This window comes from Sitophilus oryzae, unplaced genomic scaffold (genome assembly GCF_002938485.1).
Source record: "Sitophilus oryzae breed Bouriz unplaced genomic scaffold, Soryzae_2.0 scaffold_1185_pilon_pilon, whole genome shotgun sequence".
Taxonomy (NCBI): domain Eukaryota; kingdom Metazoa; phylum Arthropoda; class Insecta; order Coleoptera; family Curculionidae; genus Sitophilus; species Sitophilus oryzae.
This window is the reverse complement of record NW_022145821.1, coordinates 1,011,906-1,030,885: the sequence shown is the minus strand read 5'-3', so window position 1 is coordinate 1,030,885 and position 18,980 is coordinate 1,011,906. Positions and strand designations below refer to the sequence as shown.

General features: G+C 31.6%; 1 protein-coding gene across 1 annotated transcript in view; it reads left to right on the top strand.

Moving 5' to 3' along the window:
* Nucleotides 1-12,820: 12,820 nt before the first annotated feature.
* Nucleotides 12,821-18,980, top strand: part of LOC115891562 — a 28,840-nt gene continuing 22,680 nt past the window's right edge. The window contains exon 1 of the mRNA XM_030912049.1: nt 12,821-14,325. Within this exon, the coding sequence (XP_030767909.1) occupies nt 12,821-14,325 (1,505 nt within the window). The remainder of the gene's footprint in view (nt 14,326-18,980) is intronic.

Sequence of the window (18,980 nt, the reverse complement as noted above, 5' to 3'; positions counted from 1 at the left end):
GCGACCGAAATTAAAACCTGGAGCTGTGCCTCATATATTTGATAACCAACCAAAGTACTTTACCGCTCCTTTGCCACCTAGCCGGAAAAATCCTGAAGCATTTCTAATAGACTTTAGTGGAATTTCTCAGTGTGGGACACCTCTTAAAAAAATGTATACATTTGTAGCATTGATTATGGCTAATATACCGTATGATCGAATAAAAACGGCGCCAGCGATGGCTATGAAATGAAGATCGCTGTCATTTTATATGGGAAATGTCATCGATAGCCATTTCCAAGCCAACTGGACGCCGTTTTTTTCGATCATAAGCTAATAACTGTAAAAAAAGAAAACTTATGACATACCAATAATGGTAAAAAACGCCCCAGAATCTAATAATTTTGTTAAATTAGCTATCTTATTAGATAAAACTTATTTATTTGCCTCATTCCGTGAGTATAGTGCCATTACTACCTATATTATTTCAACTTGTTTTTTAAACTTGAATGTAATAGGTATAATAAAAATGTAACATGTAATTAATTTTCTTAATAAACTGTTTGTACCCGATTGAGTACCTGATGGATGTATGTATTAAAATTGAAAATAAATTCCTAATGTTACTTATCTAACACGTTTTTATTTCTTTTAAGTTAAAACTGCACTTGCTTCATGCCGTACATAATTATGCTAACAAAATAAGCAATAGAGAATAGACCCACTCGCGAGAAGAAATGCGGTGTTGCCTTTTTAACTTCACAGCTTATTACTGTAGGAAGCTTTGACACTATCCGTTCCCTTTCCCTTCCGTTCCATATCCTTTCCTTTCATACATTTTTTTGGTGGACGGACTGAAGCGTATCGGAAACAGCGTTGTCAAGTTCTCAGATTTGCACCAGCTCTGTTAACATTTTGCTGATATTTATTTATCCTTTCACCTTTTAATTAAATGCAATACCTTTTTCAAAAGATCCAAATTTTTAAAATAAAACTTTCGTAATGATAAAAATTGTACAGGGTGGTCGAAATTGGTCTGTTTTAACAGAGAAAACCTATTTCTTGACTAGATAGAGTAAAACCGACATACATGTCATGAGCTCGATTTCTGAGACACGTTTAATGACGTAAACCGCCTGTTGATATTTTCACTGCAAACTGAGATACAGGGTCTTTTTGAATTTTTTACCATTTGGAAAATTGCCCATAACCTTTGTATTTCGCGGAATATTAAAATTCCGTAAAAACGTTCTTAAGGCACTTTTTTAAGCACAATCCAGTGGCGTAGTCAGTTTTTTTTCTATACATGCTCTTTTTGTCAGAAATAATAAAAAATATAATGTTTGAAATGGAAATCATAGTTGGCTATGAACTTAAAAAAAGGCTGGCGTTTAACCCTTTCCAACGATATAAAAGTTATGTGTAATTATTTCTAAAAATGAGAGAAACATTAGGTTTTTTATCTTTGTATCGAAGCAGGCCTTGATTTTGTGTTGACCTAGTGGCCTAATTATTTTTTTTAACAATTTAATATTCTATATTATTATTTATCTGCATAATTAAAGACTTTTGAAAAGGTAAATCAACATTCTATATTAGTATTACCAATTACAATTAAAATGGCAGGTTTACATTATTAAATGGAGAATTTAGAGAGATTTGGATTAGAACAAGGGGCCCCATATCTTAGCCTGCTAGGTCCTGTGATTTAACTCCTTTCGGCTTTTTTATGGGGGAAATTAAAGGACCTTATATATATAAGGGAAGAGCCATTGGGACGAGAGAAGAATGATTGCAGAAGACTACTAAGCAAGCTTTTGGACTTATATCACCAGCTCACCTAATAAATCGTTGTAACTGTGTGCGCAAAAGATGTTTATTGTGTATTCAACAAGGAGGTGCTCAGTTTGAACATCTTTGATGATTTTTTTTAGATAACTATATTCGTCACTCAAAAATACGTTTTTTAAAGACCTTTTTACCTTTTCAAAAGTCTTTATACAGATATAATAATATAGAATATTAAATTGTGATATAAAATAATTAGGCAAATAGGTCAATGCAAAATCAAGGCCCTCTTCGATATAAAGATAAAAAACCCTAATATTTCTCTCATTCTTGGAAATAGATACCCATAACTTTATATTGTTGGAAAGGGTTAAACGCCAGCATTTTTTTCAGTTCATTGCCAACTATGATTTCCATTTAAAAAATTATATTTTTTATTATTTCTGACAAAAAGAGCAAGCATAGAATAAAACTGACTACGCCACTGGATAGTGCTTAAAAAAGTGCCTTAAGAACTTTTTTACAGAATTTTGCTAATATCTTCGGTTTGAAAGAAGATATCAAGATGCGGTTTTCGCTGACTTTTTAAGCTTTTACTACTCTTTACTATCAGCTAAAATTACATATACTATTGCATTTAATTTTTTGGAAAAAACACGCAATGTTTGTTAAATTGTAAGACAACGCCCCCTAGCGTCTACGTTCAAAAGCTTATTATTATTATTTATATGGCGCAATATAGAGTAAGAAACGCTCTTTTAAACGAGCCCTCGCTTGTTGGATTCCGATCATCCAGTCCAGAGTTATTAATATTTAAATAAAAACAGATCTAACCTTCCCCCACCACTTTATTTTGGTAGATAGGGGAAAATGGCTCTAACAAAAATTATTCAAAACTTACTGAAGATTATGAAGCTATTACTTATAGTACACCTTATCTAGGCAAAATTGTGTAAAATTCCATTTTCATATTTTTTGTTGCAGTTGCGCCCTCTAGCGGTCGTTCTATAAACTTGAAAATAATTTCCAGCAATTTCTCATAGCCCCTTTAGTTATAAATATTTTTTTCTGTAAACCCTACGGCTAATACTTTCCGAGATACAGCCGAGAGCTATTCTTAGTGGGACACCCGGTACAATAAAAAGTATGGAATTGATACGGAACGGAAGCTTATGTATAGCGTCAATACAATAAAAAATACGGAACAGGTATTGAGTGGAAACGGAAGGTATAGTGAGAATCAATCTTTAAGAGATTAAAAATTCGTTTCAAAAAGATTTTTAGAAGTTACCGAATATTTCCGATTTTGTTTAAATTTTGAAGTGAAACTTCTTTACGCGCGATAGAAATAAAAATAAAAATTCAAGGCCGTGACACACAACGCCAAAACTTACCTTTTTAATTTTTTTTTAGATTTTTTTACAAATTGCACTTACTACTACTTTTTAAATAATATTATAACTACTTTTTTGTCTACTCGCTATTTAAACCCGTGTATTTAATTAGTCGGCTATTTACGGTATTCTCCGATGGTGGCAGCATCGGTAGAGAATGCACCAATCTTATAGCGACGTTTTGGGTGGTAATAATTTGGATTTAAAAATAACAAAATCATCACTTTAAATACTTTTGATAGATACTTTTTCAAAGGATTTTAGTTACAGACACAGATAAACCAAATTTATTACGTTCTGCTAATTCATTAATTACAGTTGTATGTATTTTTAACTATTTAAATAGAAATATGTAAATTTATAACATTGTTTTTTTTTGTTTTAGGTAAGTCAACTGCTATGTCAAACGAACTAGAATAATAAAAACGTGTCTGGTAGGTACCTAGTTTTATACTATAGTTATGCAGGGTGAGTCTTAAATAAGTGCAAATATTCTTAGAGCTGGCATATTTCCTCTCCAGAAATATGTCAATGAGATTACAGTTGAGGGTTGGAACCTTTGGTGTTACACAGCAAAATAAAAACACTAAATCACCACAATACACCAAAACACTTTTACTTTTACACTGGACGCGCGTTTCGCTAACCATGTTAGCATCATCAGCAGATGATTATAAACTAAAGTACAATCTACAAGTTGAGCGTTTATATACACGCTCAGTGGGCAACGAGTGGGCGTGGCAAATCTAGCCAACCGAGTCAGAGACAACTGAGCGTAACAGTTAGATTTCCGCCACTAGAGTAGTAGGAACAAAGAACTTGAAGGAATTGGACCGTTGACTCTGTTCATACTATCTTTACATTTATTAATTCTGATGCTTTCATATGCATCTAGTTGCCTGTAATTTGAGACTTGCTTAATTAATTTTAAATTATTAAGATCTATACAATGTTCATTATCAACAATATGTTCAGCAAGGCAAGATTTATCCGGTCTACCATATCTTATCTGAGCTAAATGTTCTTTAAATCTAGTTAATATTGATCTTCTAGTTTACCTAACATATTTCTGATTACAATCTTTACAAGAAATTTCATAAATACCCGACCTTTCCAGTGGAGGTGTTTTATCTTTTGGATTACCTAATAATTGTTGTAATTTATTATTAGCACTATACACAAGTTTATAATTGACATTCTTAAAAATTCCTTTTAGACCACGGGATAACTCTCTATCAAACGGTATCGAAAAATATTTAGACGTATCTTTCTCCATTTGAAAAGTCGAATTTTCAGAAATTATTAACCTATACCTACGTTTTCTAATTAATTTATCAACTAGTGAAGGAGAATATCCATTACACTCAGCTACATTCCTAATGAGAGATTACATTAGGACTAGATTTAAAGAACATTTAGCTCAGATAAGATACGGTAGACCGGATAAATCTTGCGTTGCCGAACATATTGTTGATAATGAACATTGTATAGATCTTAATAATTTAAAATTAATTAAACAAGTCTCAAATTACAGGCAATTAGATGCATATGAAAGCATCAGAATTAATAAATGTAAAGATAGTATGAACAGAGTCAACGGTCCAATTCCTTCAAGTTCTTTGTTCCTACTACTCTAGTGGCGGAAATCTAACTGTTACGCTCAGTTGGCTCTGACTCGGTTGGCTAGATTTTGCCACGCCCACTCGTTGCCCACTGAGCGTGTATATAAACGCTCAACTTGTAGATTGTACTTTAGTTTATAATCATCTGCTGATGATGCTAACATGGTTAGCGAAACGCGCGTCCAGTGTAAAAGTAAAAGTGTTTTGGTGTATTGTGGTGATTTAGTGTTTTTATTTTGATGTCAATGAGGTTTTTTTCACAAAAAAGATGTTGAAAATCGTGCATATTCTTTTAAATTTTTCTGTATATTTTAGAAAAATTTTAGAACTGCCTGTTTGCCGCAAATTTTCCCCCACGGTATAATTTCTTAACCTCTGATATTACCATGCTTACGGCTTTACTCTATCGTTACGACACTAAATGGGAGGCAAATACAGAAAAAATCCAGTGGCTTTCAAAATTAAAATAAATAAGTTTCTTTTAAAAACCCCGTTTCCATGGAAATTTTAAATAAAATAGTTCCAGCCCCGGACGCTAGGTGGTAGTGCAATTAATTTTTAGGTTAGGAAGTTGCTACTAATTATTGCCAGATGGTATTAAATCAGATTTTTTTGTAGTTTCTATAGTTTCCGGCCATTGTCATACCATTGTCAAAGAATATTGACATTGTCATAACGCCAATCATATTATCCAAGCGATTTTTAAAGTATATTTTTTATTATATGTGTTTTAAATAGACAATTCTTTTTATTTGTGGCCCCTATTTTTTAGTCAGGCACTTTCCTTTCTTTTTCTTGGTATATTCTTTGGTCTAAGCACAAAAGTAAGGAAATATATTATTAAACTATTATTAAAAACATAAAGTGTCAAATTCAACGAGCGTAACCATAGTTAATAATATAACCTATAAATAATAATTGCACTAGGAACGTGTGCTTGTAATGTTGCGTGATTTAATTCACGCTATGAAGCAATAGGTGTAGAACCTATTTTTAACCTATAAAATAAGTGTAGATACGTCTTTTTACAGCATATATGTGTTGTTTTCTTGCCCCCAGAACATTAACTCCATAAATATTTATAGTAAAAAATAACACGATATATAATTTAATAGTAGCTCTATTTCTGAAGTTATAATAAGAACGAACTTTGTTCCTTTTAATTTATACAAGCTATTTTATAACAGTTTCAGTTTAAAAATTCATACAGACTGTAAACATTCGAAGTTAATTATAGCTTTTAATTCTGATTTTTTCCAGGCTCTAAACAACTGAGTTTTATTGAAATAAAGGGCTAAGTGTTGCTAAAGACGGCTGGGAAATGGCAATCGGTAATATTTTTGGCGAGGTCAAGCCCTAAACGCCATTAAACTCCCATCCTCTTCTTTATTTTTTAAAGGCCCTTATTGCCGGTTTAATCTTTCTTTAATTAGTGGTAATTTTTGACACTAATTAAAGATGCTTTGATCGCATTTTTTTTGATCATACGGTATAACAGTTTACTATTTTTCATGCATAGTTATGATTAAGAAAGTAATTTAAAATTAAATATCCTTTTGGTAGGTATCATAACACCTGAGTATCTAAACTATTAATCGTAAATGCGAGGTCTTAAATTATTTACCCTTTCAAACATCGCTTTATAGGTCTATACAACAGTTGTAAAACCTGTTAAAGATTCTAATACAAGCATAAAACAGCTCATGAAGGTTTACTAGCTACAAACCGCCACATTAAAAAATCATAAACCGTTTCAATAGCCTTTTTTATGGCTCCATCGGAAAATAGAACGTTACAATTATATCTATAAGCTTACTAAATGCAACATGCTATTTATAGGCATTATATAGGGCGGTTAGGATTCCCTGGACTGCCCGGCGAACCAATGAATCTATAATCCAAGAACTGAACATCACAGAACGTCTCTCAACTTCTATACAGTCACGTATGCTTAAATATTTTTTTCACGTTATGAGGAGGGATACTGACTGTGCGGAAAGACTCATACAGGGCAAGGTTCCAGAAAACAGACCAAGAGGCCGCTCGCCCTCCCGATGGCCTGCTTTCAAAGCTCACTCACAAGCCACTGCACATGCTTGTACATGAAGCACAAGACAGGGAAATATGGAGACAAACTGCACACATCACCTGACCACTACATTCCTTTTGTAGGAATAAAGACACAGATATAGGGCGATATGAAATACTTCAAACTTTCTGAGTTGCTTAAAGAGACTCTAAGAACAACTGTTAAAAAAATCTTGACGAATAAGCTCCAAAATATGAATAAGTTTTTAAAAATCTGAAAAATTTTGGGTTAAGGAATGTTTGTCCGGTTTTTTTATTATCATAAAGTATGACAAAATTCAAACAAGTTCCAAAGTGTAAATAATGTATAGCTGTTCAAAGTGTATAGCTGTTAATTATATTTTTTTAAATGAACTTTGAATCATCAAAAAATCTTTTAATCGAGTTATTAAACAATTTGTCCTATCAATCAATGATACGCGTATGAAATCTGTCTTTGGAGTGTTAAGACTTGGAGAGAGAGAAAATTCAGGGATCTGCGAGGCGGAATATCTCCAAAACTACTAATTCTACGTAGAAATGATAAGGACCGTTTTTGTAGGTAAATACCAAGAAAAATTTTGTAAGATATTTGACACATATTTGCGAAAAACTGATATTTGGGCCATATGGGACCTTTTTTTCGGCCAAAGCTAGCTGAGCACGGTGTCACAATTTTTAATACGGCCCAGAGAAAGGGACAATTAAAATACCAGCAAAAATATGATTTTGTCATTGTCAAATTCAATGTCACATTTTGTTTACAAATTGGTATAATAATCTACAAAATAATTAGTTGAGTTAAGAGTAGTATTTGTGGTGTATGACTTGTTTACTATTCTATCACTCTCATGGCCTCGCTCATTTGACATACACCCACAATATTTAAAAGGAACTTTATTAAACAACCATATTAATTAATAAAACGTTCAAATAATCCGCTATTTACAGCAAACAAAAGATCAGAGACCTGAATTAATGGTGTGATAAAGCCCAATTAAGTTTCCTTTGAACGCCTAGATCTCTTATCTTTATTGACGACTTCTTCTAAAGCCCACCCAGATTCTTTGTGAGTGTCCGAGGAATAATGATGTCATCTGGTCCTACTGCCTCACCCAGCAGACAGGAGCTAATGTTTTAAATTTTCTTCAACACGAAGAAGAATATTCGAATCATTGCTGTCCTCCTGTTCAATATTTTTATCTTCACACGTACATTTGTTCAGTGTGTGTCATTGTTTCAAATCTCTAGATTATACTTTGAACTGTTGATTATTCAGTAATGTCTGTTTAGAGACTGAGCCGCGAACATATCTAACACAGCAGGGATTGTATTTCGAGCAAAATACTATTTAACCAGCGTAACTTTTTCGGAAGTTGTGAAACTCATATTTTGTACAAAATTACTCTATTTGGTACTTTCAGAATGTGACGTCGAATTTGACAATGACGAAATTACATTTTTGGTGGTATTGTGACAAAAACTTTCCTTTTATTGAAAATTTAAGTCAAAATATTGCGAACAGCTACCCTTATATCGGAGGCGGTGGGAACAAGCTTTTGCTTCTGCACTTGGCTAAAAAATGATACCCGCCTATACTTTACACTGCATACAAAAGGGCGCCACTTATTTCAAAAAGATGCTGATACTTTACAAAGGATAGTACAAACTGAAATAAGAAAATTTGTACAAGTGTATTAATTGGATGGAAACTAAAATTACTATAGCTATTAAATATTTTGAGAAACTGGATCAACCAATGAAACAATTCAAATACCCAAAAAAAGATTAAGATTTATTTCTTGTTAGAAATTATTCAGTACCTATTCGGCACAGCAGTTATATACATTAATATACAAGAATTATATTTAAGAAACTCTATCTTAAAACTTGTTTAAAATCAAATTATATGTTTTCAAATAGTATTCAAACAATTATAATATAAAAGGAATACTTTTAGAGACGGTCTTGGTTATATTCGAATAATAAATATTTAAATTTGACTTGACTTATTACGAAGATTCATGAACCTTTTTGTTTAAAATCTGTACCCCAGATTGCCCTTACAGGTCAAAGATCGTAATGATATAAAATGTTAACATAAATAGATGTTAAATCCGAATAATCAATCAATATAACATGGTTACTTTAATAATCAAATACAAGTAAAATTTAAGCAATGCTGAAGGCGAATACTTAAAGTGTTAAAAGAAAATATAAAATATAACAGAACGTTAAATTTTATAAATTAAAGGTTAAAGTAATGCTGAAGGCAAGTACTTAACCGGTTAAATGTAAAATGTTAAGAATAGTTAATTTCTTAACACACTAATGATTATTTATAATCAAATTAATAAAAGTTTAGTTTACTATAAAAAAAATACCCTACCTTGGCCTTGTATGCCAAATTATACTAAAAAAGGATCTTCTTAATGATAAAAAACAGCAAGGCATCCAACTTCTCCTCAGAGGGGTGCAGCGCTGAAATCTAACCGAACAGGCTGCTACTGATCAACTCGATGATGGAAAAACTCGAAGAAAAACTGGTAGAAAAACTTGGCGAAAAACTTCTAGACACAAGTGTAGAAAAACTGTAGAGAAACGTCTAGAAAAATGTCTAGAAATACTTACAGAAAAATCCAAAGAAAAACGTCGAGAAAAACTTAAAAAGAAATGCACGGTATAAGTTAACCTTACATTTAAAAAAACTTGAAAAATTTACGACGGTATTAATTTACCTCATTGTGAAGGCACACAATCAATAATTTAATATTTCTTCTCAAATAAGGGCTGGATACACTTCTCATCAAAAAAACTAGAATCTAAAAGAAAGACATGTGAAGGTTTTTTCTAACGAATGGAATGTCAATGAAAATCTTACCAAAACTATAGATCCATTAATATCTCAACAAACAAAAACTATATGGGATCTCCATCCATCTATAGGACAACAAAATCACAATATTTTTCCCATATTGTAAAAAATACCAGCCAAATAAAATTTTCTCAAAAATGGCCCTGTGACCTCGGCAACCGCCAAATCCGAGGTGACAATTTTGACGTTTCCCGCCTTGTCAATACACCAGGGTACGATCCAATATTTTCGATAAAGAGCGTTCCGAAATTTATGTGTTGTAGAAATGTAAAAAGAATATCAATACAATCATAAAATACCGTCTATAATAAAACAAAGTAGCATTTGGAAAATGAAAATGCTACAGTATTTTGATTGTAGCTTTATCTGGGGCGTATTATAACATTTTAATAATTTGAAGATAGACTTTTGCTAATAACATTTAAATGCCAATTCCAAATATCTATCATTTGAGATAAAAAATTAATCACCCTGTTTAAATGTGTCGCCTTTGCATAAACTTTTATTGAATATACTGAGGTGCTTGAAAAGAGTTCGCCATTTCATATTTATTATTTAATTTTGCTCATAGCCGGAGTGAGGTAGAATGCAAATATTGTCTGGTCAGTTTAAACATGGACACAATTCGGTTAGGGAATGTTAAGGGGTGACTAATTGTTTCTGTATACCTTGTTGGGTTAGGATATCAATAGGGTTAGTTTGCTTTATCTTTCTATACGCTCATCGTGTTTCTGTAGGCGGTTTGCCCTAAATTCTGAAATAACAATGATGTTTACCGTTGGCACACTATTTGACCATCAATAAAATTATTTCTCTTGAACGATTTTTATATCTTTTTTGTGTTTCCAAATATATATCCAAGTACAATACCTATTCTAAATTAAAAATTCACAGTCCTTTACAAAGATGCAACCGGGGGGGCATTGAAAATGATGAATAAAAACGTAAAAATATGATTAGTGTTAATATGAGTGTATTACATACATATGTTTAAATAACGAACTTAACAAAAAACAACAGATTTAAAGATTCACTGAAAAAGTAGTAGTGTTAACATTAAATAAAACATTATCAATAATAATTATGCGATCGCACCTATCCGTAAAACAAGCAAGCAAATAAACCTCGAAAAAAACAAAATAACAAACAAAACATCAGGTTAACATGATGACAGATCATGATCAATGACAGATAAAGAATTCTTACGGAAAGTTACACTTTACGATATAATTTTTTAACTGTTAAAGGCAAACCCAATTTAAACACAAAACTTTTTAATACCTACTACTGTGTCTAGAAGACTTTTTTTTAAATTACTAAATTCTTAGCCACGCTTCTGTTTTTCTTGGCTGTTGTGCGTCACGTCACAGATTAACAGGCCCACGTTTGCACCACACGGCGATGCTGCAGACCACTAGGTAGACCGGTCGTAGAAATTTATGTTATACAACTTGTAGTCAATCTACACAAATATTATCAAAAACTTTTTTTCTTTTAAAATGTGTTCAGATTTTGTAAAAAGTATAAGTCAAAATCGCAAAACTTAAATTTGATATGAGTTTCTTAGTTTTTAACTAATATAGTGGCGAATTACAAAAATTCCTTTTCAATGAAAATTAATGAGTTAAATAAAATAATTTAATAAATTACTAGCTTTTTCTCGCAACTACGTTCGCGTTACACCTCGAATCGTTTATGCATTGATTTAAATGATTTTTTACTTCTTTATAGAGAGCTAGTGAACATATAGATGTTTTTTATTTTTCATCTTTTTTTTATTTATTAAGAGCACTAATACTCTCTTTATAGGTTATTTTTTATTCTTTGAAGGATAATTGAGGAAGATATATTTCCTTATGATGTCACTAAATAAACCCTTGTATAAAATTTTATACTGTCTGGTTTATAATGTTATAGTATTGCATTTTCGTACAGCAAACTTTCATTCCCTATTTTACTCCCTAAGGGTATAAATTTCATAAATTCGCTTTACCTTTGTGCCAATTTTTATGTGTATAATCCAGACGTCACCAAGTTTTATATAAATTTTTACTAACTTTACCCATTTGGTTGATGAATTTCAAAAATTTCTTCTAATTCTTTTTGTAGGATTTCATTCTTCTAGACGAAATAGTAAGGAATTTTCATACAACAAACTGTTCCGAGATAATTTTACTCTCTAAGAGGATGAATTTCCTAAAATCGCTTTGTGTAGCTAATTCACTAATGTCGTTTAAACGAACCTTTGTGCTAATATTTATGTATCTAAAGCTGGCGGCATGAACTCACTCCAAAATATCTAAAAACGTAATATATAATCTGACACACCACTGACAATGACAAATAATTTATTTCTGGAGGTATTTTGTGTAGGTGTTTTTCAGGTATGTTTTAGTATTTAGTCGTTTTTCACAAAGAAATAGCCATTAAGCACTATAAAAATACTTCATAACAAATCTACACATATACCTTTCATTTAAAAAAAGAATCATCAAAATTGGTAAAGCGGTTTCGGCGGGATGGATGCAACAAAAAAACCCTTTGAGCTTTTATATATGTAGGGTAGACTCGGGCAAAACCGATATATCGGGCAATAACGATCACTAATATATTTCTAACCCTGCAAAAAATTAAATTTCGCAACATTGCCATTTTAAAAGTGGTGCTTATATTCTGATAAATACCGGAAGTTTTTTGCTGAATTGGTAAGTAATATTAGTTTAATTCCTTTAAAACGTTATTGCAAGACGTAAAATACTTGGTTTTTTCCACATTAATGATGATTTTTAGCTTAAACTTCTTATTTCATATAGAATTTTTGGGTTGATCGAAAGGATATTGTTTCCTTTACACATAACCTTAAAAAATTTATATTCTAAAGTATTGTTGCCATATATTTAATAAAATAAGGAGATTTAGTTAATTCTAGGCAAGACCGATCAGGCAAAACCGATCATGATCAGTTTTGCCCTAACTAGCTACCTATTATTGTTGAATTGCCTATTTAATAATAATTGGATATAGTTAGATTCATTGCAAAATCGTCCGTTTATGTTTTTATTTGGAGCTTGGTTTTAATTTGTAGCATGGTAAAGATGGTTTTCAAATATAAGCGAATATCTTCCAGGGGAGATTCATGGAGTGAGCAGACAATGTCTTTAGCATTAAATGACTTAAAGCAAGGGAAGATATCTATTAGGGGGGCTTCAAAAAAATATGGAATTCCCTATTCTACTCTGGCCGACCACAAAAAATTAAATACTTCAAAAAAGAAGTTAGGAAGATATTCTAAAGTTTTTTCCGAGGCAGAAGAAAAAGAGCTTGTTGAATATCTGAAAGAATTAGATAAGCGATTCTATGGTTTAACCAAGAGAGATTTTTGTAAATTAGCTTACCAGTATGCGGAGGAAAAACATATTCACCATCCATTTACGAATAATGAAGCGGGTGAGCAGTGGTACGCTAATTTTATGCTGCGACATCAAGAGTTAAGTTTAAGAACTCCAGAACCTACTAGCGTAGCACGGGCTTGCGGATTCAACAGAGTTCAGGTCGAAATTTTCTTTAAAAATCTGTCTCAAATTCTGGAAAAGCATCATATTACTACGGACAATATATATAATGTCGATGAGACGGGGATCCAGACGTCAGCTAAAAAACCACCAAAAGTTTTATCCGTAAGAGGCAAGAAGCAAGTTGGCTCAATTTCGTCATCTGAACGCGGTACCCTGATAACGTCGTTATTTTGTTGTTCAGCAACCGGAAAATTTATTTCTCCAACTTTAGTATTTCCTCGAAAGAAGAAAAATCCCCGTTATCTTGAAGGAACCCCTCCAGGAACATTAATGTTAGTAACGGACAATGGCTGGATTAATTCTGATGCTTTTTTAGAATGGCTGAAGTTTTTTGTGGCGAGTGTAAGACCGACGGAACAGCATAAATGTCTTCTTATACTAGACAATCACGTGTCACATCGGTCCTTAAAGGTTTTACAGTATGCATCCGAAAATCATGTGGTCATTCTGTCAGTTCCGCCCCACTCGACCCACAAACTCCAGCCGTTGGACGTTGCTGTATACGGCCCATTCGGAAAATATTTTGAGAGAGCCCTGGATAAATGGCAAAAAGCTCATCCAGCCCAGAGAGTAACTTTTTTTGATATAGGCTCAATATTTACCGAAGCCTATTTAAATAGCGCTACTCCTGTTAATGCCATAAGTGGATTTAAAAAAACAGGAATCACAAATTGTGATATTTCCGTTTTTACAGACCTTGACTTCGCACCCTCAATCGTAACCGAAATAAACCCATTGGAATCAACGAAAACACCTAAAAATATTTACTGTACAGAAATTGCGGCCTCTAGAAGTACTGCCTCTGAAACGACTGATGGTGCTGGACCATCCAGAGTATTGAAAGAAAATTTAGTCCAGGTTACAGATGGCTTACAAATTATATCTGCCAGTAATATAGAGAAAGATCCAACAAATACGAATAAAAATATTATGACGCCTGAAAAAAAGATTACCGTTATTTCCGATATATTGATAGTACCAAAAGCTGACTCTAAACAAAACACACGAAGAAGAAAGTCACAGAAGTCGGAAATTTTGACTTCTACACCTGTTAAAGAAGAAATTTCTCAAAAAGGAAATACAAAAAAGGAGAGTGTTACAAGAAAAATAAAAATAGACGATGGACCAAGAATAAAAATTAAGAAAACCCTAAAAACTGACGAGAAAACAATAAAAGCTAGAACGAAAAAAACAAAACAGGAGCTTATTTATCCTAAGCCACCAAAAGAAGAATGTCCAGGGGAGGATGTTAAATGTTTAGAATGTTATGGATTATTCTCTAATTCACGTCCACGAGAAGTGTGGATACAGTGTAATATTTGCTGCAATTGGGCGCATAAATTATGCACATATTACATAACAGGGGTATACATTTGTGACCAATGCAAAGACACTATTGTGTCAAATAGACATTAATATTAAATTAACCCAACCCAAGTTGTTTCTACATGTTTCAAAATTACGTATTTTTTACATTTAAGTCACCAAAGTTTTGTTCGTTTGCTAATAAAGTGTTTTTGTGCTTATTAACCGTTTTATTTAAAAAAAGTACTTTAAAAGTAATTTGAAATTCCTGATCGCTTTTTCCCTAGTGACATAGTGATATGATCGGTTTTACCCTGGGGTACTGGGCAAAACCGATATTCCGCAAGTTTTTAATTTTAATTTTTGTCATCCTTATTTTTCACTATTTTGTTGTTAACGTTTTTAACACTTGTATATAACATGTTAATTTATTCACATTTCAAATCCCGATCAGATTGAAGTAAGTTTAAACATTTTATAATAGGTCAATATAAGGTGATCGGCGCTGCCCGAGTCTCCCCTATGGATTAATTATTTTTCCAACATATTTTACTTTGCAAATTTTTATAAATATTCAGACTCGCCAATATCGTACTCCACCGTGTCCAGCCTACGTTTTAGCCAAACGTAGGCCGATTCCTCTTCGGCGGCGTCGTGACCCTGGCCGAAGGAAGAGTCTTGAAGACGCTCATCCGCGCATAGGATTAAGTTGACTGCGTAGCGTATTGCGTATTAATCGATTCTGAAACTTTCTATCTCGTGTATAACATGTTACGCAAGTTTATTATTGTAATCTCGATTTTAATAGATAAATGTGTGAAATGCCACCTGAATATCTTCCGCCATGACATGTTTTTACTTTTTTGTTATGGTAAAGTGATTTGTATAAACTTTATTCAATAACGTATATTTTCCTCCATTTGTGATTTTTTAATTTTAAGCGAAAATTAAGTATAACATTTTAGGAAAAAGAAACACTGTAATATTTAAAAGAATAAGAAGAAATTAGTCTTATTTTGAAAGGAAAATATAGAAAAAACTCTTTCTATAGAAAAAGTCTTTATACTAACCAGAATCCGGTGACATATACGCGGTCTCACCGGAAACATTACTTATTACTTCGCATAACTTGAAGAATATCTACTTTTAATAATGAACACTTCAGAAATACACCAGTAAAAACATTTATTATTTGAGATTAAAACTCGAATTAAATTATAAATATTAGTTACCTATGTTGTTATAGCTTTTATAGGCCTGTTTAACGACTTAATAAGTTACCTAGCGAAAAAATCTGTGCGCGTACCTACCACTATTGTTACAGGTTAATTCGTTAAAGAAATATGTTACACAAGTTAAAAACGCTAAAATTTTAATGGTATTACTTGTGCATTATTGGCCTTATAATGTAATTTGTTGGAATTATATCTTCTTTAAATATAATTAGACTTTTTAACGACTTTTAAGTTACCTAGGAAAAAATCTGTGCACGTACCTACCAGTATTGTTACAGGTTAATTCGTGAAACAAATGTGTTACATATTATTCGTGGTATTAGTGGTATTATATTGGAATCAGCTTGGCATTAGTGGGGCATTATATGAGAAATTTTGGTATTTAATTTGTATTTTTGGCATTACTTTGGCATTAGTATACAGACATTTGTCAGCGGTTTACTCCTTGTAGATAATCAAAAAGTTTTTTGATAAAATTTGCTTTTCATGTCAGATCATTTCTATGAAAAATTACATTAGATTTTTATTAAAGACGCTGGGTAATTAAAACATTGACTAATAAACCTTGTCCACTTTAAATACGGGGTCACGAAATATCCTCCTTGGAGTGTTTGGGTTAAGGGGTGTATAATAAATTAATCGTTGTTTTATAATAAAAACCATAAAACATTTATTTGTGAGTAAAATAATGCAATGGTTGGATATCTCTCCTTTATAATTCGGTGACTAAAAATACACTAAAATAATTAGAAAAAAAATCTTGTACTTATTTAGTAATTACGTCAATATTAATTAATTGACTTTCTAGTCTATTTTATTTTATGTACAAATATATTATTAAATTTTAAGCATTAAGTAATAAAACACTTTGTGCCCTCTTATATCGTAAAAGGTTACGAAATATACTCCTGGTTACACCCCTTACAGAAAACAGTGTAAGGGGTGTAAATAAATTGTATAATCACTGTTTTTTATAATAAAAACTATAAAATATTTCTTATTTGTGAGATTAAAAAAACAAAACAATGCATTGGTTAAAATAAGTACATTCAATACTGTTTTCAATTGTTAATTCAATAATGTGTTATAACATAATATAGCCATTACTATTATACTATTATTATTAAAATAATATGTGTGTAACATATTTCTTTAACGAATTAACCTGTAACAGACATTTATATGCCCAGTATATTTTTGTTTAACAAACCAATCAGGAAAAATCCAAAACCTACCGTTATAGGAGGTATAAGACGATTAAACTTATATAATGACAACTACTTATCGGATAACAAATTAATTACTACTGTCAGCTAGTTCAGCTACTGTCTAGGTAGAATTTACCTAGAGTACCTACACCTACCTATGATGATGTAGGTAGATTAAAGCTTATTTTGACGTTACCTCTCACTTCGGTGTCACAAGCTGAATTTTTCAGGGATGGAAGTACAGTACATCACAGTACATGATATGGGGACCCTTATTCCGAAAGTAGTACAAAATTAAACAGGGTAAAAAGGCACTATCATCAAAAATCGATATATTAATACCACCGTATAGAGAAAACAAATACTTATTTTTTGATCCAGTACAGAATAAAGTCTTCGTAGGGAGTAATTTTTTATAATTATTTACAAAAAAACATTTCCATTAGCGCTTATGACCAAAAAAAAACTTTAAACATGAATAATCATTTCAATCATGCGAAAATTTGGTTTAAAAAAGATTTTTTAATATAACTTTCATTTAACGAAAAACGAAGGCCTAAATGAAAAAAAGAAACAATTTAAAAGTTTCGCTTATGTCTTGACAAGGTATCAAAGCAAACCTCATATTTTTTGCTTTTAAACTAATAAAGATATATCAATAAACAATTAGCGATGTAATGGTTTTTGCGCGCGCTGGCCGAACTGCCGCCGCTGCGCCGAGATTTCCTATACCCTTGTATATATGACGTCATGGTGTGGCAAATGTAGCATTTTAATTCGATTTGGGCTCCCTAATATAGGATAACAGAAACATTTTCAATGTTAAAATGGAAGTTCCCATCTGTCAGTTATACGAGGGAAAACAAAATGTTGATATTTTACTGAACGTTATGTAACGTTGGAATATATATTAACAAAGCAACAAATTTAAAAATAATTTTGTATGTCTTTTCTCGATAGCTTGTTTTTTGGTTCATCTCAATAGCTTTATTCTTTTGTTGAGATATTATCTTTTCAATAAGACAGTAACGGTTTACAGCAATTTTAGCATTGAAAGCATGCCTCTTATTTTCCTCATCAACACACTTCTAAAAAAGTGTTTATTGTTTTTTTTAATGTCACTCTCAATTGAAAACTCATTGTATTATTATTGTTTATTGACGTTTACTTTAGTAGAGTTTTAAGTTAGTTTTAATATATAAAAACGTATGGTTTTAATATATAAAATATTAAAAATATTAATGTCTTCTTCAAAAGCAAATATCTTCATCCAAATACATTTTGATGATGAAATGATTTTTAAATTCCTTGTTTTGTTATCAAAATCCACAGAGTGTTTCAAACTTTCACTAAAATATCAACATTTTGTTTTCCCTCGTATAATTGACAGACAGCAACTTTCAAATAAAAATCCGCCACATAAGTTGCACATTTTTTACAATTCAGTGGCGTTCAGTGTATATTTAATTATTTTTTTTTAATTCAAAACACTTAAATTACTGATATTTTTATACCTAAGATTAACCATCTTTATAAGATTTTTAATTTTCTTAAATATTACATTTTTGTAGGAACCACTAATTTTTGAATCAAATAATACAAAAAAACATTACCAAAAGACAATTATTGTATAACATATAATAAACACCAAAATACACCAAAAATTTAAATTTAAACTAAATATAACCAGATTTATTAAGACTTCTCTATATTGAAAATCCCCTGTTTCTATTTAAAAATTACTTCCTACTCTAAAAGCGTATTAGTGCTTTATAATATTATCTAATATTTATCAGTCTTTTGTCCACCTGTGTAACAGGATATATTCTCTGCTGCAACTAGTAATAATATATTAGATAAGAATTGACTTTTACTTTATACACGACATCACCGTCCTATGAAAATTTAATACCCTTCCTTTGTTCGACAACG